Here is a 23,318-nt window from a genome sequence, read left to right on the forward strand (position 1 = left end):
TGTGAAAAGCCCTGAGATAAGGGGGCCTACCTAGGTTTAGCTTTTCAAAAATACCACCAAGGGAACAAAGCAAATTTGATGATAAAAATAAATGGGAAAGTTGTTTACAATTACATGCCCTATCTGAATCATGAAAGTTTAATTTTGACTAGACTGTCACTTTAATTAGAAAGTTGTTTAACAGTGCATGGGTTTTTCATGTCCCTTTAATTATGAGAATGGCATCTCCACAATGGAATTTAAATATATATCTTAACCATGATTGTTATACATTGTATACATTTACACTGCAAGAGATTAATGTCTCCAGAGCATCCCATACTGTCAAAGTAATTAGACTATTAGTGTTACCTTGTGACCTGATCAGTTTTCTCTCTGTAGGCAGAAAAGCGATGTCTATTATTGTAAACAAGACATCCACCTCTCAATGTAGTAGAATAAGAAGAACTATACTACCAGAATATTAACATTGCAAATCAAATAATGAAAAAAATAGTATCATTCGAGAATTAAATATATCTTTTATAATACATTTCCAAACATAATGCATATTCCCTACTCCATCTATAAATAAGAAGTATATGTTGAATTATCTTCAAATCACCAAATATGACATTTCAATCAATACATTAAAGGACAATGGTAAATGACACTGCAAAATTCAAACATGAATTTATAGCACCCTCTACTGGTTACATTCAGTCACTGTATACAACACCACGGGTTCTTGACTAAACTACAATTGGTTGTGATGTTGATGTCAGAGCTCATAGATCTTTATTTCTTTCTGTTAATGAAAAATGCAGATATCCAAATAAACAAGAGAACTGGAGAAGTTTAAAGAAGATGACATTTTGTGAAGTTCTATGTAACATTATTTTTGGTGCAATTATTTTTTTTTCCAGTTATACTGGTTATATTGATGCATTTTCAAAATGAGTTGTCACTCCCCAGTGCAATACATCCCCCTGCGCACGTGCAGCTTATAGCACATGAGTAGGGGCTGTCAATAACCCTACTCTTACTAGTGCAGGTTGATTGCAAACCGGCTGCTCAGAGCTGGGTGTATAGGTTAGGAAGCAGTCTAATGACAGCTGCTTCTTAACTATACAAGCCTGTTTTTTTAATACTTAGGAAATAATAATTGTTGTTATGCACTAAATAGAAAACAGAATTTATGTTTACCTGATAAATTTCTTTCTCCAACGGTGTGTCCGGTCCACGGCGTCATCCTTACTTGTGGGATATTCTCTTCCCCAACAGGAAATGGCAAAGAGCCCAGCAAAGCTGGTCACATGATCCCTCCTAGGCTCCGCCTACCCCAGTCATTCGACCGACGTTAAGGAGGAATATTTGCATAGGAGAAACCATATGGTACCGTGGTGACTGTAGTTAAAGAAAATAAATTATCAGACCTGATTAAAAAACCAGGGCGGGCCGTGGACCGGACACACCGTTGGAGAAAGAAATTTATCAGGTAAACATAAATTCTGTTTTCTCCAACATAGGTGTGTCCAGTCCACGGCGTCATCCTTACTTGTGGGAACCAATACCAAAGCTTTAGGACACGGATGAAGGGAGGGAGCAAATCAGGTCACCTAAATGGAAGGCACCACGGCTTGCAAAACCTTTCTCCCAAAAATAGCCTCAGAAGAAGCAAAAGTATCAAACTTGTAAAATTTGGTAAAAGTGTGCAGTGAAGACCAAGTCGCTGCCCTACATATCTGATCAACAGAAGCCTCGTTCTTGAAGGCCCATGTGGAAGCCACAGCCCTAGTGGAATGAGCTGTGATTCTTTCGGGAGGCTGCCGTCCGGCAGTCTCGTAAGCCAATCTGATGATGCTTTTAATCCAAAAAGAGAGAGAGGTAGAAGTTGCTTTTTGACCTCTCCTTTTACCTGAATAAACAACAAACAAGGAAGATGTTTGTCTAAAATCCTTTGTAGCATCTAAATAGAATTTTAGAGCGCGAACAACATCCAAATTGTGCAACAAACGTTCCTTCTTTGAAACTGGTTTCGGACACAGAGAAGGTACGATAATCTCCTGGTTAATGTTTTTGTTAGAAACAACTTTTGGAAGAAAACCAGGTTTAGTACGTAAAACCACCTTATCTGCATGGAACACCAGATAAGGAGGAGAACACTGCAGAGCAGATAATTCTGAAACTCTTCTAGCAGAAGAAATTGCAACTAAAAACAAAACTTTCCAAGATAATAACTTAATATCAACGGAATGTAAGGGTTCAAACGGAACCCCCTGAAGAACTGAAAGAACTAAATTGAGACTCCAAGGAGGAGTCAAAGGTTTGTAAACAGGCTTGATTCTAACCAGAGCCTGAACAAAGGCTTGAACATCTGGCACAGCTGCCAGCTTTTTGTGAAGTAACACCGACAAGGCAGAAATCTGTCCCTTCAGGGAACTTGCAGATAATCCTTTTTCCAATCCTTCTTGAAGGAAGGATAGAATCCTAGGAATCTTAACCTTGTCCCAAGGGAATCCTTTAGATTCACACCAACAGATATATTTTTTCCAAATTTTGTGGTAAATCTTTCTAGTTACAGGCTTTCTGGCCTGAACAAGAGTATCGATAACAGAATCTGAGAATCCTCGCTTCGATAAAATCAAGCGTTCAATCTCCAAGCAGTCAGCTGGAGTGAAACCAGATTCGGATGTTCGAACGGACCCTGAACAAGAAGGTCTCGTCTCAAAGGTAGCTTCCAAGGTGGAGCCGATGACATATTCACCAGATCTGCATACCAAGTCCTGCGTGGCCACGCAGGAGCTATCAAGATCACCGACGCCCTCTCCTGATTGATCCTGGCTACCAGCCTGGGGATGAGAGGAAATGGCGGGAACACATAAGCTAGTTTGAAGGTCCAAGGTGCTACTAGTGCATCCACTAGAGCCGCCTTGGGATCCCTGGATCTGGCCCCGTAGCAAGGAACTTTGAAGTTCTGACGAGAGGCCATCAGATCCATGTCTGGAATGCCCCACAGGTGAGTGACTTGGGCAAAGATTTCCGGATGGAGTTCCCACTCCCCCGGATGCAATGTCTGACGACTCAGAAAAACCGCTTCCCAATTTTCCACTCCTGGGATGTGGATAGCAGACAGGTGGCAGGAGTGAGACTCCGCCCATAGAATGATTTTGGTCACTTCTTCCATCGCTAGGGAACTCCTTGTTCCCCCCTGATGGTTGATGTACGCAACAGTTGTCATGTTGTCTGATTGAAACCGTATGAACTTGGTCCTCGCTAGCTGAGGCCAAGCCTTGAGAGCATTGAATATCGCTCTCAGTTCCAGAATATTTATCGGTAGAAGAGATTCTTCCCGAGACCAAAGACCCTGAGCTTTCAGGGATCCCCAGACCGCGCCCCAGCCCATCAGACTGGCGTCGGTCGTGACAATGACCCACTCTGGTCTGCGGAATGTCATCCCTTGTGACAGGTTGTCCAGGGACAGCCACCAACGGAGTGAGTCTCTGGTCCTCTGATTTACTTGTATCTTCGGAGACAAGTCTGTATAGTCCCCATTCCACTGACTGAGCATGCACAGTTGTAATGGTCTTAGATGAATGCGCGCAAAAGGAACTATGTCCATTGCCGCTACCATCAACCCGATCACTTCCATGCACTGAGCTATGGAAGGAAGAGGAACGGAATGAAGTATCCGACAAGAGTCTAGAAGTTTTGTTTTTCTGACCTCTGTCAGAAAAATCCTCATTTCTAAGGAGTCTATAATTGTTCCCAAGAAGGGAACCCTTGTTGACGGGGATAGAGAACTCTTTTCCACGTTCACTTTCCATCCGTGAGATCTGAGAAAGGCCAGGACGATGTCCGTGTGAGCCTTTGCTTGAGGAAGGGACGACGCTTGAATCAGAATGTCGTCCAAGTAAGGTACTACCGCAACGCCCCTTGGTCGTAGCACAGCTAGAAGGGACCCTAGTACCTTTGTGAAAATCCTTGGAGCAGTGGCTAATCCGAAAGGAAGCGCCACGAACTGGTAATGTTTGTCCAGGAATGCGAACCTTAGGAACCGATGATGTTCCTTGTGGATAGGAATATGTAGATACGCATCCTTTAAATCCACCGTGGTCATGAATTGACCTTCCTGGATGGAAGGAAGAATAGTTCGAATGGTTTCCATCTTGAACGATGGAACCTTGAGAAACTTGTTTAAGATCTTGAGATCTAAGATTGGTCTGAACGTTCCCTCTTTTTTGGGAACTATGAACAGATTGGAGTAGAACCCCATCCCTTGTTCTCTTAATGGAACTGGATGAATCACTCCCATTTTTAACAGGTCTTCTACACAATGTAAGAACGCCTGTCTTTTTATGTGGTCTGAAGACAACTGAGACCTGTGGAACCTCCCCCTTGGGGGAAGTCCCTTGAATTCCAGAAGATAACCTTGGGAGACTATTTCTAGCGCCCAAGGATCCAGAACATCTCTTGCCCAAGCCTGAGCGAAGAGAGAGAGTCTGCCCCCCACCAGATCCGGTCCCGGATCGGGGGCCAACATTTCATGCTGTCTTGGTAGCAGTGGCAGGTTTCTTGGCCTGCTTTCCCTTGTTCCAGCCTTGCATTGGTCTCCAAGCTGGCTTGGCTTGAGAAGTATTACCCTCTTGCTTAGAGGACGTAGCACTTTGGGCTGGTCCGTTTTTACGAAAGGGACGAAAATTAGGTCTATTTTTTGCCTTGAAAGGCCGATCCTGAGGAAGGGCGTGGCCCTTACCCCCAGTGATATCAGAGATAATCTCTTTCAAGTCAGGGCCAAACAGCGTTTTCCCCTTGAAAGGAATGTTTAGTAGCTTGTTCTTGGAAGACGCATCAGCCGACCAAGATTTCAACCAAAGCGCTCTGCGCGCCACAATAGCAAACCCAGAATTCTTAGCCGCTAACCTAGCCAATTGCAAAGTGGCGTCTAGGGTGAAAGAATTAGCCAATTTGAGAGCATTGATTCTGTCCATTCTACATAGTTTCTCTGGGATGACCAACTTTTCACAATCATCCAGAGTGGATAATACCTCCTTAAGCAGAATGCGGAGATGTTCCAACTTAAATTTAAATGCAATCACATCAGGTTCAGCCTGTTGAGAAATGTTCCCTGAATCAGTAATTTCTCCCTCAGACAAAACCTCCCTGGCCCCATCAGACTGGGTTAGGGGCCCTTCAGAGATATTAATATCAGCGTCGTCATGCTCTTCAGTATCTAAAACAGAGCAGCCACGCTTACGCTGACAAGGGTTCATTTTGGCTAAAATGTTTTTGACAGAATTATCCATTACAGCCGTTAATTGTTGCATAGTAAGGAGTATTGGCGCGCTAGATGTACTAGGGGCCTCCTGAGTGGGCAAGACTCGTGTAGACGAAGGAGGGAATGATGCAGTACCATGCTTACTCCCCTCACTTGAGGAATCATCTTGGGCATCATTGTCATTATCACATAAATCACATTTATTTAAATGAATAGGAATTCTGGCTTCCCCACATTCAGAACACAGTCTATCTGGTAGTTCAGACATGTTAAACAGGCATAAACTTGATAACAAAGTACAAAAACGTTTTAAAATAAAACCGTTACTGTCACTTTAAATTTTAAACTGAACACACTTTATTACTGCAATTGCGAAAAAACATGAAGGAATTGTTCAAAATTCACCAAATTTTCACCACAGTGTCTTAAAGCCTTAAAAGTATTGCACACCAAATTTGGAAGCTTTAACCCTTAAAATAACGGAACCGGAGCCGTTTTAAACTTTAACCCCTTTACAGTCCCTGGTATCTGCTTTGCTGAGACCCAACCAAGCCCAAAGGGGAATACGATACCAAATGACGCCTTCAGAAAGTCTTTTCTAAGTATCAGAGCTCCTCTCACATGCGACTGCATGCCATGCCTCTCAAAAACAAGTGCGCCACACCGCACAATGAGGCTCTGCTTAAGCTTTGGGAAAGCCCCTAAGGAATAAGGTGTCTAATACAGTGCCTGCCGATATTATTATATCAAAATACCCAGATAAAATGATTCCTCAAGGCTAAATATGTGTTAATAATGAATCGATTTAGCCCAGAAACAGTCTACAGTCTTAATAAGCCCTTGTGAAGCCCTTATTTATGATCGTAATAAACATGGCTTACCGGATCCCATAGGGAAAATGACAGCTTCCAGCATTACATCGTCTTGTTAGAATGTGTCATACCTCAAGCAGCAAGAGACTGCACACTGTTCCCCCAACTGAAGTTAATTGCTCTCAACAGTCCTGTGTGGAACAGCCATGGATTTTAGTTACGGTTGCTAAAATCATTTTCCTCATACAAACAGAAATCTTCATCTCTTTTCTGTTTCTGAGTAAATAGTACATACCAGCACTATTTCAAAATAACAAACTCTTGATTGAATAATAAAAACTACAGTTAAACACTAAAAAACTCTAAGCCATCTCCGTGGAGATGTTGCCTGTACAACGGCAAAGAGAATGACTGGGGTAGGCGGAGCCTAGGAGGGATCATGTGACCAGCTTTGCTGGGCTCTTTGCCATTTCCTGTTGGGGAAGAGAATATCCCACAAGTAAGGATGACGCCGTGGACCGGACACACCTATGTTGGAGAAAATTACACAAAATCTTATTTTTTGAAAGTGATTGGTTTATTGAAAAAACAAGTTATGTCTGGATATATATATATATATACTGTATATATATATGTCATGTTTCCAATGTATATGCATGTTTTCTATAACATAAGTCTGTACTCTTTAGTCATTAGATTATTATATTACCATCTATAGTTAAAGGGACAGACTAGTTAAAATTAAACTTTCATGATTCAGATAGGGAAAGCAATTTTAAACAACTTTTCATTTTACTTTAATCATCAAATTTGCTTTGTTTTCTTGGTATTCTTTGTGGAAAGCTAAACCAAGGTAGGCTTATATGCTAATGTCTAAGACATTGAACTGCCTCTTATCTCAGTGCATTTTGACAGTTTTTGACAGTCAATGTTAGTTCATGTGTGTCATATAGATAACATTGTGCTCACTCCAGGGGAGTTATTTAAGAGTCTGCACTGATTGGCTAAATGCATGTCTGTCAAAAGAACTGAGATAAGGGGGCGGTCTGCAGAGGCTTAGAAACAAGTTAATCACGGTGGTAGAAAGTATATTAATATAGCTGTGTTGATTATGCAAAACTGGGGAATGGGTAATAAAGGGATTATCTATCTTTTTAAACAATAACAATTCTGGAATAGACTGTCCCTTTAAATTTGTTAATGAATAGAATTATATATATGTATGTAGATATGCATTGTCTAGAGTTATATGTTGGTGTACAAAGTCAGTAGTTGGAGACCATATTATCTTATTTTTTTAACCTCCTGGACAAGTTCACCATCTGAGCTTCATTTAACTGAATAGGATTAAACATTGCTGAAAAACCACTATCTGCTTTCATAGCTAATTTGTCTACAAACTCTATCGCCATTCTTTGGAGGAGGATCTATGTTTTCCTTATTTGGTTAACCCTATGTAGAGTTTTTGCCACCCCCTCCTTGTGCCCTATGCTACTCTATCCAGATGTCTGTTTACATATATAGTACGGGACAAACAGGTAAACTCTATAAAGGACACAATGACAAATCCAAGCAAAACGTCGGAATAGGAAAGTAAAACCTGGCTTTTATTAAGCTCAAAAGTTAAAAAAACAACAGTACATATATAGCAGTCATTTGGTGGTCAAACAAGCAAATAAGTTCCACTCTACACATTGCCTGCCCAATGGCTCTTTGTCAGGACACAGGACAGCTGGCAACCCTATGCAATATGGTAAGTGGGATTTTTTGCATATGATCACTGGATTCCCATACTTCGGATGTAAAAATCTAGATATGGCCAGCTCTACTTTAGACACCAGAAAAGCAAATATTTTAATGACAACTATACTGTACATTGCCAGGGTTATTATCAAATATTAATTGACAAGCTCTTTTTTATATGAGAAAGAAGTTTAATATTTATGTCAAATACAAATAAAAGGGAAACGTCATTTATACAAAAAAAAAAAAAGATCACAATTAGAACAAAGAGTTAAAGGGACACTGAACCCAAATTTTTTCTTTTGTAATTCAGAAAGAGCGTGCAATTTTAAGCAACTTTCTAATTTACTCCTATTATCAATTTTTCTTCGTTCTCTTGCTATCATTATTTGAAAAAGAAGGCATCTAAGCTTTTTTTTGGTTTCAGTACTCTGGACAGCACTTTTTTATTGGTGGATGAATTTATCCACCAATCAGCAAGGACAACCCAGTTTGTTCACCAAAAATGGGCCAGCATCTAAATTTACATTCTTGCATTTCAAATAAAGATACCAAGAGAATGAAGAAAATTTGATAATAGGAGTAAATTAGAAAGTTGCTTAAAATTTCATGCTCAATCTGAATCACGAAAGAAAATTTTTGGGTACAGTGTCCCTTTAATTAAAATAGAAATTTGCAGTAATTATTATATTATTATAACTGTTTTTTTTAACTTATAATAAAGTATTTCCAGCTTAGGGCAATATGGAAAAATCAGTTGTGGCGCAAAAATGTAAGAGGTTCCTTATATAGTATTAATAAAGCCGTAACCAGGAATTCCCAAGATATTTGGATCAGTTGTTTGAATCAGATGCAAAAAATGAGATGTTACATGATGTAAAGATCGGAAGCCTGTCACCATATGGTTATATTATATATCAATACCAAGAACGCAACTTTATTTGTTTGCTCAGTCAGGCTCCTTCCATCACAAGGCCATGAAGGACAGCCCCTGCTCTTTCTCCTATCTTCAGGTACGCTGAACAAGAATCTTTGGTAGCATTCCAATTGGTGGAGCAACGTATGGTTCTTCTCGCAATAACCGTAGAAACAGCTTTGATCTATCAATTGGCCATCTGTAAATGTTCGTGTTTTTAAGCCAGGTGGGCACATGAGCCTAGGAAAACAAATCAACATCAGTATACATATTTATTCAGATTGTTGTTTATTGAAAGGATAATTTCAGTTAAATTATAACAAAAGTTATGCCCAAGGTTAAGCTCATTCTGGACAACTCTCTAGTCATAATTTAATTGCATGTTTTTATTTACATGTGCTGCTAAAGGGACAGTATATACCAATTTTCATATAACAGCATGTAATAGACACTACTATAAAGAAGAATATGCACAGATACTGATCTAAAAATCAAGTATAAAACCTTTTAAAAACTTACTTAGAAGCTTCCAGTTTAACATTATTGATGAGGTAGTCTGGGACACCCACTGAAAGGGGCTGGGTAAACAAAAAGAGCAAACACTACCCACCTCCCCCTTCTCTGCGTATGAAAAGATAGATAACATAAACAGTAGCCTGCATGAGTCTGTAAACGTGTGTATACATCTAGCACTGTGGGGCTTGCTGAAAATCAGCACAATATTCTCTAAAAAATAAGCAAAACTATACATTGTTACAAAAACACTCCCAGATGTGCTATATAAATGGGTCATCTACAAAACATTTATGCAAAGAAAAATCTAGTGTACAATGTCCCTTTAATTAGTTTTACTGCAATAAAAGATTGATTCAAGTCATTTACCCATATACACATACAATTACAAAATGTCTTCCAACATTTCACAAAGGCTTTGTGGGACAGAGAGGTGAAGGGGATTTGCATTATAAGGGGTGGAATGGTGATGGACAGGGTTGGAGTTGGGTATACCACATGCAGAGCTTCGCTTTGGAAACCGGCACATTTGCCCTGACAAGAGAAGCTGTAGGAGGGACACCAAGTAGAGCTCCCAAACTGATTTAATACTGCAATATCTGGGAATAAAATATTTTGCACTGCACTGATTTAAGCAATCACTATGTTGCATTTTGCAGGGTCAAGATAACTACAGCATACATAAGTAGGCACAAAACTACAGCATCTCATATGTGAGTGGAATTGGCAAAAATTGCAGATGTAAATGTAGTATAAAACATTTTGGGCTAGATTACAAGTGGTGCACAATTGATAGCGCAGGGTGTATTATGTTTGGCGCGACCTTGCACAAAGAATAATGCACAATCTGGTTGATGGCTAAATATTTTATCCAAAGCATCTTAACGCGACTGAAACTTTTTTAGCACACCCTATACTTTAATGAATAGTGCAGGGAGCGATATCAGAATGTTCATTGCTCTTGCTGTAAAATTTAGAGCTTTTTATGACCTGTAGTAAACCATTCTTAGGCACTATCTGCTCAGCGTACCATTGGCTTAGAGTGCGTGCGATACCTGAGATGAATTTTGCTGCATGTCCCTATAGAAATCTATTATATGAGGGATTTAGCGGCCCTGCACCATCCAACATGCAGATGTTGGAGTATTGTGATAGAGCTATAAAATAACTTTAGATTTGTAATATGAGCACCAGTAGAGCAGTAGCACGAATAGAGCAGTGCTATTGATTGCACTCAAGCTATGTTAATGTACAATACATCTAATACTTTTGTGCTCCATTTATAACCTGGGAAATTTAAAGGAACATAATACTTAACATTTTTATTTGTTCCAACTTAAAAAAAGAGTATTTCACTGAATTATTACAGTACTTTGTTTTTTAAAAAATAATATTCCTGTGTGGAACAAACCATTTTTTCTGTGTGAATTTTTACTGTATACCAGTGAGCAGTAGATACCTAGGTATTACTTGCACTTCTGTTTATTTCATTCTAATTTGGAATAGCTTTTACTTAACCTTGTTCATGCAAAACTTTTCTTTACATGTTTAACTGCTCCTCTTTCATATATGTAACAGATCTTATATGCTATGGCAAAAATATGTTACTAAAAACACTCTTTTTTTCCTAAGATATGGTGAGTCCACGGCTTGAGTAATTACTGTTGGGAATATCACTCCTGGCAAGCAGGAGGAGGCAAAGAGCACCACAGTTAAACTGTTAAGTATCACTCCGTTACCCACAACCCCCAGTCATTCTCTTTGCCTTCGGTGCATGGAAGAGGTGAAAATTAGTTGTCTGAAGAAAAATTTTGATTTAATCTACAAGCAAGCTTTGGGGTATAGCCGTATTCCACGTCATTCCTTGGTAGTGGTGGCTTTAAAGCAGTTAGGAACTTGTAAAGAGGTACTTACTGCGTTTTCCTAACAATTGCTGCCCTAGTTTAAAAAGCCAGAGTTGGCTACTCTGTTCTTTCTTTTTCAAAGGTCTCTGCGAAGAACTGTGTATTTTCATACCTTGTAACTGTCTACATGTCGGGCAGTGGAGCAGGTAAGTGCTTTTTCTTCCAGTTGGGGAGACCATGCACTTAACAAATTAAAAGACACTGCTTTTTTATTGGGACACTAGTGGGAAAGCCTGCCCAGAGGGCAGTCTATTGTGGTGACGAAACCACCGAACCACCCTGCCATTTTCAAAAGGGCAGTCTATTGTGGTGACAGAACCACCCTGCCATCCAGGTGGATTCCGAAAATGGCAGGTGGATCCAGGTGGATTCTTTTACCACCCTGCCATTTTTGGAATCCACCTGAATGCAGCTTATGCTGCATCCAGATGGATTCTGAAAAAAACAGGGTGGTGAAAGAATCCAGGTGGATTCTTTCACAACCCCTATGGCTCTCTCTCCCCCCTCTCTTTTGCTCTCTCCCCCCCCTCACTTTTGCTATCCCTCCCTCTCTATTGCTCTCTCTCTCCCCTCTCTTTTGCTCTCTCTCTCCCCCCTCACTTTTGCTCTCTTTCCCCCCCTTTCTTTTGCTCTCTCTCCCCTCTCTTTTGCTCTCTCTCTATCCCCCCTCTTTTGCTCTCTCTCTATTCCCCCTCTTTTGCTCTTTCTCCCCTCTCTTTTGCTCTCTCTCCCCTCACTTTAGTTGTCTCCCCCCTCTCTTTTGCTCTCTCCCCCTCTCTTTTACTCTCTCTCCTCCTCTTTTGATCTCTCTCCCCTCTGATTTGCTCTCTCTCCCCTCTCATTTCCTCTCTCTCCCCTCTCATTTTCTGTCTCTCCCCTCTCATTTGCTCTCTCTCAGTCTATGTGTTGTTAAATTTAAAAAAAAAAATTGAACTACAGAAAAAGATAAACAAATTATCAAAAATAAAAAAATAAAACCTAATCCCTATGAAAATAAAAAAGGGCTTTTTGTAGGGCATAGCCCTAAGTTAAAAAGCTCTTTTGCAGTTACCACAAATTCTAAGTCCCTCCTAACAGTAAAACCCACCACACCCTAAAATAAATAAACCTAACACTAAAAAACCTAAACTATCCATTGCCCTGAAAAGGACATTTGTATGAGCATTGCCCTTAAAAGGGCATTTTGCTCTTTTGCTGCCCATCCCTAATCTAAAAAAAAAAAATATTTAAAAAAAACCCCTAAGTCTAACGCCTAAAAATGTAAAAATTAAACCTAAGTTTAAATTAACCTAAATTACAGAAAATAAAAAAAATCTAACATTACAGAAAATAAAAAAACAAATTACCAAAGTTTACAAAATTAAACCTAATCCCTATGAAGATAAAAAAGCCCCCACCCCAAATAAAAATACCCCCTAATCTAAGAATATACTGCCAGTAGCCCTTAAAAGGGCTTTTTGAAGGGCATTGCCCCAAGATAAACAACTCTTTTACAGAAAAAATACACAAAGTCCCCCCTAACATTAACCCCCCCCCCACCAAACCCCCCAAAATAAAAGAAGCTAACACTAAAAAAACTAAACTATCCATTGCCCTGAAAAGGGCATTTGTTTGGGCATTGCCCTTAAAAGGGCATTTAGCTCTTTTACTGCCCATCCCTAATCTAAATAAAACAACCCCCCCAAAAAACCCTTAAAAAAACCTAAGTCTAACCCCCAGGTTGGTACTCACCGTTTCTGAAGTCCGGCGGAGAAGGTCCTGTTCCAGGCAGTGAAGTGTTCCAAACGGCGACCTCTTCTTTCTTCTTCCAGGAACATCTGGCACGGAGTGGAGCTGATGACCGATGACCGCGGAGCTGAAGAGCGGCGACCCTGGAACTGAAGAGAGGCGACCGCAGAGCCATGGAGCGTGGAGGATCCTCTTCGTACGATCGCCGCCATACACTGAATCGTGAATTCAAGGTACGCGATAAAAGATGGTGTCCCTTGGATTCCTATTGGCTGATTTGATTTTTCGAATTCAAATCAGCCAATAGGGGGTTTTACTGTTAGGGGGGACTTTGTGTATTTTTAATGTAAAAGAGCTGTTTATCTTGTGTCAGTGCCCTGTAAAAAGCCCTTTTAAGAGCTACTGGTAGTTTATTCTTAGAGTAGGGGTTGTTTTTATTTTGGGGGGGCTTTTTTAGTTTTATAGGGATTAGGTTTAGTTTTGTAAACTTTGGTAATTTGGTTTTTTATTTTCTGTAATGTTAGCCTTTTTTATTTTTTGTAACTTTAGTATTTTTTAGTTTAGTTAATTTGCGTTAATTTAGGGGGTGTTAGGTGAGGGGGCTTAGTAATTAAATTATTTGCTTTGTGGGTTTTGTCGGTTTAAGGGGTTAATAGGTTAATTAGGTTTATTGTGATGTGGTTTTTTTTTGCGGTTTAGGGGTTAATAGGGTAATTAGGTTTATTGCGATGTGTGGGTTTTGTGGTTTAGGGGTTAATAGGTTAATTATGTTTATTGTGATGTGGGGATTTTGAGGTTTAGGGGTTAATAGGGTAATTAGGTTTATTGCAATGTGTGGATTTTGCGGTTTAGGGGTTAATAGGGTAATTAGGTTTATTGCGATGTGGGGGTTTTGCGGTTTAGGGGTTAATAGGGTAATTAAATTTATTGCGATGTGGGTGATTGACGGTTAAGGGATTAAAGGGTTAATTAATCTATTATTTTGCAATGTGTGGGTTTGCGGTGTAGGTGTTAATACTTTGTGTGGGAGGTTCTTTTTTTTTTGTTATACTTCGTGTGGGCGGTGTTTTTTTTTTTTTTTTTTGTAATGCTCCGTTTGCCTTCGCTGCATCCCGGTGGATTCCACAAATGGCAAGTTGGTGAAAGAATCCACCTTTGGTGCACCCTGTAATTTTCGGAATCCACCGGGATTCCTTCAGTGAATTCTTTCACAACCCTGCCATTTTCCGAATCCACCGGTATGCAGCTTACACTGCATCCCGGTGGATTCTAAAAATGACAGGGTTGTGAAAGAATCCTCCTTCGGTGGATTCTTTTACCACTCTGCCATTTTTGGAAATTATTTTGGCTGCGCAAGCAACCAACATTCTGTTGGCTGCCTCGTGCTGCCAACATTCCATTGAGGATGCGTGCGCAACTGTCGACGGCGACAGACATTACAAAAATGCAATTATAGTATAGATAGATAATCCTGTTGTATGTGTTACACTGGGGCATGAAGCAGACAGAAAGAAAGGGTAAAATGTTTTTATTAGGCTTCATTTTCTGACACATATTTACTTGATAAACCAATACAAGTTTAAATTGAAAGTAAGGCTGAATTTTCTATTTCAGCAGCTTGTTCATTTCCCCTTTGCTTTAAAATAAAACAATGCAACATTTTAAACTATCTGGTTTGAAAAAACAGATATTTCGTGTACCAGGAAGCTATTTTTAGTTCCTCTCTGTGTCACAGCAGTAATTTGAGCTTGGCAGTTGCACATGACCGGTTTTACTTCATAACGTTTCTGAGGAAAGTTTTTTTTTCTCACATAATTTTAGCTGGGGATCGATCCTAATTTGGGATAAAATTTAAAGTGTATTTTTTCCTTGGCTTATTTTAATTGAATATTAAAATCTTTGAAATTTATCTGTACAAGTTTATTTACTGTTTCACAACATGTCTGATATGGAGCAAGAGCCTGCTCTCATGTATTCATGCTTATTATGTTTAGATGCACAAATGGCAGCTTCTATGCAATTTTGCTCTTCATGTGTCAAGAAAACCTTGCAAAATAAAGGTAAAATTTTTGAGCCTAATGTCTCTCAGGATGATGCTGTTAAAATAATACCTCAGCTTTCTCCTGCTACGTCCCAAGCCTCAATGTCGTCACATGCAGTGCCCTGTGGTTCCTCTATAACTTCTAGTGGAGTTTATTTAAAAGCAGAAGTTGCTGCCCAGGTATCTTCAGTGGTATCTGCGGCATTAGCTGCCATTCCCAGATTACAGGGAAAACGCAAGAGGAAATCTAGAAATTCAGAAAGTAAGGTGCCTGTCCTCAGTTCTGCTTCCCAAGTTGCCCTTTCTCATTAAGTCTTATGAGGAAGATACATCGGGACTTTCTGAGGGTGAACACCTTTGTGTATTGTTAAAGGAGGTTTTAGCTACTTTAGATGACTCTGATACCCCTGTCATTGTCACTCCTAAGAAATCTAGTAAACTTAATAGTTCCTTTGATGAACCTTCCACTTATGAGGTTTTTCCTGTGCCAGACCGTGCTAGGGAGATTATCTCACAGGAATGGGAGAAACCAGGGGTGTCTTTTTCCCAATCTCCCATTTTTAAGAAACTGTTTCTGTCCAGCAGGCCCATTTATCAAAGGGCTTGCGGACCTGATCCGACACTGCGGATCAGGTCCGCAAGACCTCGCTAAATGAGGAGAGCAATACGCTCTCTGCATTTAACATTGCCCCAGCAGCTCACAAGAGCTGCTGGTGCAACGCCGCCCCCTGCTGACTCGCGGCCAATCGGCAGCCAGCAGGGGGTGTCAATCAACCCGATCGTATTCGATCGGGTTGATTTCCGGCGATTCCTGTCCGCCTGCTCTGAGCAGGCGGACAGGGTTATGGAGCAGCGGTCTGAAGACTCGTCAGAAACACGGCCCTTCAAGCTTCGTATGGAGCTTGATAAATGGGCCTGCAGGACTCCATTAAAGACCCTTTGTATACTGTACCCAAAGTTGAAGGGGCCATTTCCACTCTGGCTAAGAGAACCACTATTCCTATTAAGGATAGCTGCTCTTTTAAGGATCCAATGGACAAGAAGCTGGAGGCTTATTTGAAAAAGATTTATGTTCATCAAGGTCTCCAATGGTAACCTGTGGTGTGTATTGCCACCGTGACTAGTGCGGCATCTTATTGGTTCGATGCCTTGTCTGATTCTCTTCAAGTAGAGACTTCCTTGGATGAAATTCAAGTTAGGATTAAAGCTCTTAAATTGGCCGATTCCTTTATTGCAGATGCCATTTTACAGGTTGTTAGACTAGGAGCTAAAACTTCTAGTTTCGCTGTTGTAGCCCGCATGGTTATGGATGAAATCCTGGTCTGCAGACATTTCCTCTAAAGTCAAGCTTCTGGCGCTTCCTTACAAGGGCAAAACCTTGGATGTCAGAGTAATTTTCATTCCTTTCGTAACTTCAGAGGAAAGCCTTCCCCTTCTTCTTCCAAGCAGGAACAATCCAAGTCTTCTTGGAAACCCAATCAGTCTTGGAACAAGGGGAAACAATCAAAGAAAACCACAGCTGATTCCAAATCAGCATGAAGGGTTTGCCCCCGATCCGGGATTGATCACGTGAAGGGCAGACTTTCTCAGTTCTTTCAAGCCTGAATACGAGATATCCTAGATCCCTGGAAATAGTATCCCAGGGTTACAAATTGGAATTCAAGACTTTTCCTCCCAGAGGCAGATTACGTCTCTCAAGATTATCTGCAGACCAAATAAAGAGAGAGGCGTTTTTGAAATGTATACAACATCTTTCCTCCCTGGAAGTGATAGTTTCAGTGCAGGAACAGGGTCTCAGGTTCTACTCCAACCTATTTGTGGTTCCCAAAAAAGAGGGAGCTTTCTGTCCCATTCTAGACTTGAAGTGTCTAAACAAGTTTCTCAAATTTCCATCCTTCAAGATGGCTCTATTCTTCCTTTAGTACAAGAGGGTCAGTTCATGACAACCATAGACCTAAAGGATACATATCTTCATGTTGCAATTCACAGGGACCATCACAGATTCTTGAGATTTGCCTTTCTGGACAAACATTTTCAGTTTGTGCCCCTTCCATTTGGTCTAGCCACGGCTCCTAGAATTTTTTAAAAGGTTCTGGGGGCTCTTTTGGCAGTGATCCGTTCTCGTGGAATTGCTGTGGCACCCTACCTGGACATTATATTGGTTAAGGTGCCTTCAGTGGCTCAATGTATGGAGGTAATCAGTCTGATGGTGGCTTCCATGGACATCATTCCTTGTGCTTGATTCCATTTGAGAGCTCTCCAGTTGTGCATGCTCAGACAATGGAATGGCGACCATGTGGATCTATCTCAGAGAATAGAGTTAGATCAGTCATCAAGGGATTCTCTCCATGGTGGATTTCTCAGGAACATCTGTCTCAGGGCACATGCTTTCCGAGACCTTCCTGGGTGATTGTGACCATGACGCCAGCCTGCTGGGCTGGGGAGCAGTCTGGGACTTGGCTCAGGGCCTTTGGACTTGGGAAGAGTCTACTCTTCCCATCAACATCTTGGAGTTGAGGGCAATTTACAATGCTCTATTGGTTTGGCCTCAGATGTCCTCAGCCCAGTTTATCAGGTTCCAGTCAGACAACATAACCACTGTGGCTTACATCAATAACCATGTAAGCCCTGAGTTCCTTAGCCATGAAGGAGGTTACTCGGATTCTTCAGTGGGCAGAGACCCACAATTGCTGTCTATCTGCCATCCACATTCCAGGAGTAGACGACTGGGAAGCGGATTTTCTCAGCAGACAGACTTTTCATCCTGGGGAGTTGGAACTAACTTTGGAGGTGTTTCCCAGCTTAGTCCTCAAATGGGGGGTGCCGGAGTTAGATCTGATGGCATTCTGTCAGAACGCCAAGCTTCCAAGGTATGGTTCAAGGTCAAGAGATCCGCAGGCCGTTCTGATAGATGCTCTGGTGGTTCCTTGGGTTTTCAGGTTGGCATACCTGTTTCCTCCATTTGCTCATCTTCCACGAGTCATTGCTCTTATCAAACAGGAGAGGGCATAGGTGATTCTAATAGCCCCTGTGTGGCCTCACAGGATCTGGTTTGCAGACCTAATGAAGATGTCATCTCTCAAACCTTGGAGACTACCTCTGAGGAAGGACCTCCTGATTCAGGGTCCCTTCCTTCATCCAAATCTCGTTTCTCTGAAGCTGACTGATTGGAGATTGAATGCTTAATTCTGTCTAAGCATGGTTTTTCTGAGTCGGTCATTGAGACCATGATTCAGGCTCGCAAGCCTATTACTAGAAAGATTTACCATAAGATATGGTGTAAATATCTTTATTGGTGTGAATCCAAGGGCTACTCTTAGAGTAGAATTAGAATTCCTAGAGTTTTATCTTTTCTTCAGGAAGCCCTGGAGAAAGGGATTGCCAGTCAGTACCCTGAAGGGTCAGATTTCTGCTTTATCAGTTTTACTGCATAAACGTTTGGCAGATGTGCCAGATGTGCAATCTTTTTGTCAGGCCTTGGTCAAAATCAGGCCTGTCTTTAAGTCTGTTGCTCCTCCTTGGAGTCTTAATCTTGTTCTTAAAGTTTTACAGCTGGTTCCATTTGAGCTGTTGCATTCCATAGACATTACGTTGTTATCTTGGAAAGTTTTGTTTCTTGTTGCTATCTCTTCTGCTCAAAGAGTCTCGGAACTCTCAGCTCTGCTGTGTGATTCCCTTATCTTATTTTTCATGCCGATAAGGCGGTTCTTCGTTAGGTTTCCTTCCTAAGGTTGTTTCTAATAGAAATATCAATCAGGAAATTGTTGTTCCCTCTCTGCGTCCTAATCCTTCTTCTTCCAAAGAATGTTTGTTACACAATTTGGATGTTGTACGTGCTCCTAAATTCTACTTACAGGCAACTCAAGGATTTTTGCCAGTCCTCTGCCCTCTTTGTCTGTTTCTCTGGGAAATGTAAAGGTCAGAAAGCTACTGCTACTACTCTTTCTTTTTGGCTACGAAGTATAATTCGTTTGTCTTATGAGACTGCTGGACAGCAGCCTCCTGAGTGAATAACGGCTCATTCCACAAGAGCTGTTTCCTCTTCTTGGGCTTTCAGAAATGAAGCTTTTATGGAAGAAATTTGCAAGGCTGCAACTTGGTCTTCTCTACATACATATACATTTTACAAATTTGATACTTTTGCCTCGGCTGAGGCTTCTTTTAGAAGAAAGGTTCTTCAAGCTTTGGTGCCTTCTGTTTAGGACTGCCTTTCTTGTCCCTCTCTATTTATCCATGTCCTCTAGCTTGGGTATTGGTTCCCAACCGTAATTACTCAAGCCGTGGATATACCATATTTTAGGAAAGAAAAACAAAATTTATGCTTACTTGATAAATTTATTTATTTCCTGATATGGTGAGTCCACGGCCCCACCCTTTATTTTAAGACAGTTGTTCTTTTGACTATAACCTCAGGCACCTCTACACCTTGTTTTACTCCTTTTTCTCCATTTCCCTTCGGTCGAATGACTGGGGGTTTTGGGTAAGGGAGTGATACTTAGCAGTTCAACTGTGGTGCTCTTTGCCTCCTCCTGCTGCCCAGGAGTGATAGTCCCAACAGTAATTACTCAAGCCGTGAACATATCCGGAAATAAATACATTTATCAGGTAAGCATACATTTTGTTTTTTCATATATGTTTATGAATTTAATACATTTCAATGGTTAAGAAAAGGGTAAGAAAATTAACCATTTATAGGAAAATGTAGGCACTCTCCTTTCAACACAAATCATGATTTATTTTGACATTTTCCTCAGAACTCCATGAAAAGTCATAATAAATCACCATTTGTTTTCGAAGGAGAGTTCTGAGTTTTTGCTATAATTTAGTTTTGAATCATATATTTATTTATTTTTATTTTTTACTGCTGTGCAACTCACCTCAGTGGCATTTGGAAATAATAAAGGGATGAATCTGTAGTTAACACTTCCTTGGTTGATAAATTCTACTTGCATCTGTAAGAAAATATTGAAAATATCATATAATGTTTAATCAATTTACAGAAAACTAAAAATAAGGAGACTGGAGGGATCCTACTATTCATTTTTACAGTATCTTTCATTTGTATTTACCAAATTATATTTTATTTTTCTTAAAGGGACATGAAACCCAAACATTTTCTTTAATGATTTAGGTAGAACATAAAATTTTAAACAACTTTCCAGTTGCCTTCTAATATCACATTTGCTTCATTCTCTTGGTATCATTTGTTGAAGGAGCAGCAATGCACTACTGGTTTCTAACTGAACACATAGGTGAGCCAATGACAATTGGTATATATATGCAGCCACCAATCAGCAGCTAGAACCTAGGTTCTTCAATGTTTCTGGACTTACCTAGATAAACCTTTCAGTTTAAGAAGAGAAGGAAGCAAATGAAATAATAGAAGTAAATTGGAAAGTTGTTTAAAATTGTATGCTCTGTCTAAATTATGAATTTTTAATTATGACTTTACTGTCCCTTTAAGGCAGTACTTAAAGGGACACTGAACTCAAATGTTTTCTTTCATGATTCAGATAGAGCATGCAATTTTAAACAACTTTACAATTTACTCCTACTTTCAAATTGTCTTCATTCTCTTGGTTTCTTTATTTGAAAAGCAAGAATGTAAGTTTAGATGCCAGCCCATTTTTGGTGAACAATCTGGGTTGTTCTTGCTGATTGGTGGATAAATTCAACAACCAATAAACAAGTACTGTCCAGAGTACTAAATCAAAAATAATTGCTGAGATGCCTTCTTCTTCAAATAAAGATAGCAAGAGAACAAGAAAAATTGATAATAGGAGTAAATTAGAAAGTTGCTTAAAATTGCATGCTCTATCTGAATCACGAAAGAAAAAAATTGGGTTCAGTGTCCCTTTAAAGAAACATTAAACCCCAGAGTGTGTTCCCCAAAAAGGGCTAAATATGTATTGCTCCCGCTTGCGTGTTAACTACTCTAGAAGTCAGCTTTTTGTGTGCGTCAGGTAGCGCACATATTACAAGTTGAAAATAAAACATTTTTGCACAACAACTAATCCGATGCGTGCAAAAAGCCAAACAAGAATATAGTGACTGCGTTCACATATTCCCCCATAGACTTCAATGGAGTGTGAAAAGGGAAAAAAAAGAACTAACACCCAACAAGTTGCGCAAACCCGATCGAATTTAACCAAGTGTTATTTCCCATTCAAATGTTCTTCACATAGCATACTATGTTCTATTTATTCTTAAATACATCAATCTCTCTTTCTCTCTCTCTCTCTCACTCTCTCTCTATGTACAGTATCTCACAAAATTGAGTACACCCCTCACATTTTTGTAAATATTTTATTATATCTTTTCATGTGACAACGCTGAAGAAATGACACTTTGCTACAATGTAAAATAGTGAGTGTACAGCCTGTATAACAATGTAAATGTGCTGTCCCCTCAAAATAAATCAACACACAGCCATTAATGTCTAAACCGTTGGCAACAAAAGTGAGTACACCCCTTAGTGGAAATATCCAAATTGGGCCCAAAGTTTCAATATTTTGTGTGGCTGCTATTATTTTCCAGCACTGCCTTAACCCTCTTGGGCATGGAGTTTACTGGAGCTTCACAGGTTGCCACTAGGGTCCACTTCCACTCCTCCATGATGACATCACGGAGCTGGTGGATGTTAGAGACCTTGCGCTCCCCCACCTTCCGTTTGAGGATGCCCCACAGATGCTCAAAAGGGTTTAGGTCTGGAGACATGCTTGGCCAGTCCATCACCTTTACCCTCAGCTTCTTTAGCAAGGCAGTGGTCGTCGTGGAGGTGTGTTTGGGATTGTTATCATGTTGGAATACTGCCCTGTGGCCCAGTCTACGAAGGGAGGGGATCATGCTCTGCTTCAGTATGTTACAGTACATGTTGGCATTCATGGTTCTCTCAATGAACTGTAGCTCCCCAGTGCTGGCAGCACTCATGCAGGCTCAGACCATGACACTCCCACCACCATGCCTGACTGTAGGCAAGACATACTTGTCTTTGTACTCCTCACCTGGTTGCCGCAACACATGCTTGACACCATCTGAACCAGAAAAGTTTATCTTGATCTCATCGGACCACAGGACATGGTTCCAGTAATCCATGTCCTTAGTCTGCTTGTCTTTAGCAAACTGTTTGCGGGCTTTCTTGTGCATCATCTTTAGAAGAGGCTTCCTTCTGGGATGACAGCCATGCAGACCAATTTGATGCAGTGTGCCGCGTATGGTCTGAGCACTGACAGGCTGACCCCCCCACCCCTTCAACCTCTACAGCAATGCTGGCAGCACTCACACCTCTATTTCCCAAAGACAACCTCTGGATATGACGCTGAGCACGTGCACTCAACTTCTTTGGTTGACCATGGTGAGGCCTGTTCTGAGTGGAACCTGTCCTGTGAAACCACTGTATGGTCTAGCCCACTGTGCTGCAGCTCAGTTTCATGGCCTTGGCAATCTTCTTATAGCCTAGGCCATCTTTATGTAGAGCAACAATTCTTTTTTTCAGATCGTCAGAGAGTTCTTTGCCATGAGGTGCCATGTTAAATTTCCAGTGACCAGTATGAGAGATTGTGAGAGCAATAAGGCCAAATTTAACACACCTGCTCCCCATTCACACCTGAGATCTTGTAACACTAATGAGTCACATGACACCGGGGAGGGAAAATGGCTAATTGGGCCCAATTTGGACTTTTCCACTTAGGGGTATACTCACTTTTGTTGCCAACGGTTTAGACATTAATGGCTGTGTGTTGAGTTATTTTGAGGGGACAGCAAATTTACACTGTTATACAGGCTGTACACTCACTACTTTACATTGTAGCAAAGTGTCATTTCTTCAGTGTTGTCACATGAAAAGATATAATAAAATATTTACAAAAATGTGAAGGGAGTACTCAATTTTGTGAGATACTGTATATATATATATATATATATATATATACGTTCAAAGTAAGCAGTAAGAAAATACAGATAACTAACGCCTAGATTTAGAGTTCTGCGTTAGCCGTCAAAAGCAGCGTTAAGGGGTCCTAACGCTGCTTTTTACCGCCCGCTGGCATTTAGAGTCAGTCAGGAAAGGGTCTAACGCTCACTTTCCAGCCGCGACTTTTCCATACCGCAGATACCCTTATGCCAATTGCGTATCCTATCTTTTCAATGGGATCTTCCTAACGCCGGTAATTAGAGTCTTGGCTGAAGTGAGCCATACACCCTCTACCGACAAGACTCCAGCCGTAGAAAAAAGTCAGGAGTTAAGAGCTTTATGGGCTAACGCCGGTTTATAAAGCTCTTAACTATTGTGCTCTATAGTACACTAACACCCATAAACTACCTATGTACCCCTAAACTGAGGCCCCCCCACAACGCCGCCACTCTTATAAATTTTTTTAACCCCTAATCTGCCGACGGCACACCG

At 40.6% G+C, this 23,318-nt stretch overlaps 1 protein-coding gene across 4 annotated transcripts in view; it reads right to left on the reverse strand.

Moving 5' to 3' along the window:
* Positions 1-7,655: 7,655 nt before the first annotated feature.
* Positions 7,656-23,318, reverse strand: part of TRAF3IP2 (TRAF3 interacting protein 2) — a 121,821-nt gene continuing 106,158 nt past the window's right edge. For all 4 annotated transcript variants that reach the window (XM_053710869.1, XM_053710867.1, XM_053710866.1 and 1 more), the window contains 2 exons: positions 19,792-19,866; positions 7,656-8,968 (listed from right to left, as the gene is read on the reverse strand). In XM_053710869.1, the coding sequence (XP_053566844.1) occupies positions 8,822-8,968; positions 19,792-19,866 (222 nt within the window). In that variant the 3' untranslated portion in view covers positions 7,656-8,821. The remainder of the gene's footprint in view (positions 8,969-19,791; positions 19,867-23,318) is intronic.

Source organism: Bombina bombina, chromosome 4, assembly GCF_027579735.1.
Source record: "Bombina bombina isolate aBomBom1 chromosome 4, aBomBom1.pri, whole genome shotgun sequence".
NCBI classification, from domain to species: Eukaryota; Metazoa; Chordata; class Amphibia; order Anura; family Bombinatoridae; genus Bombina; species Bombina bombina.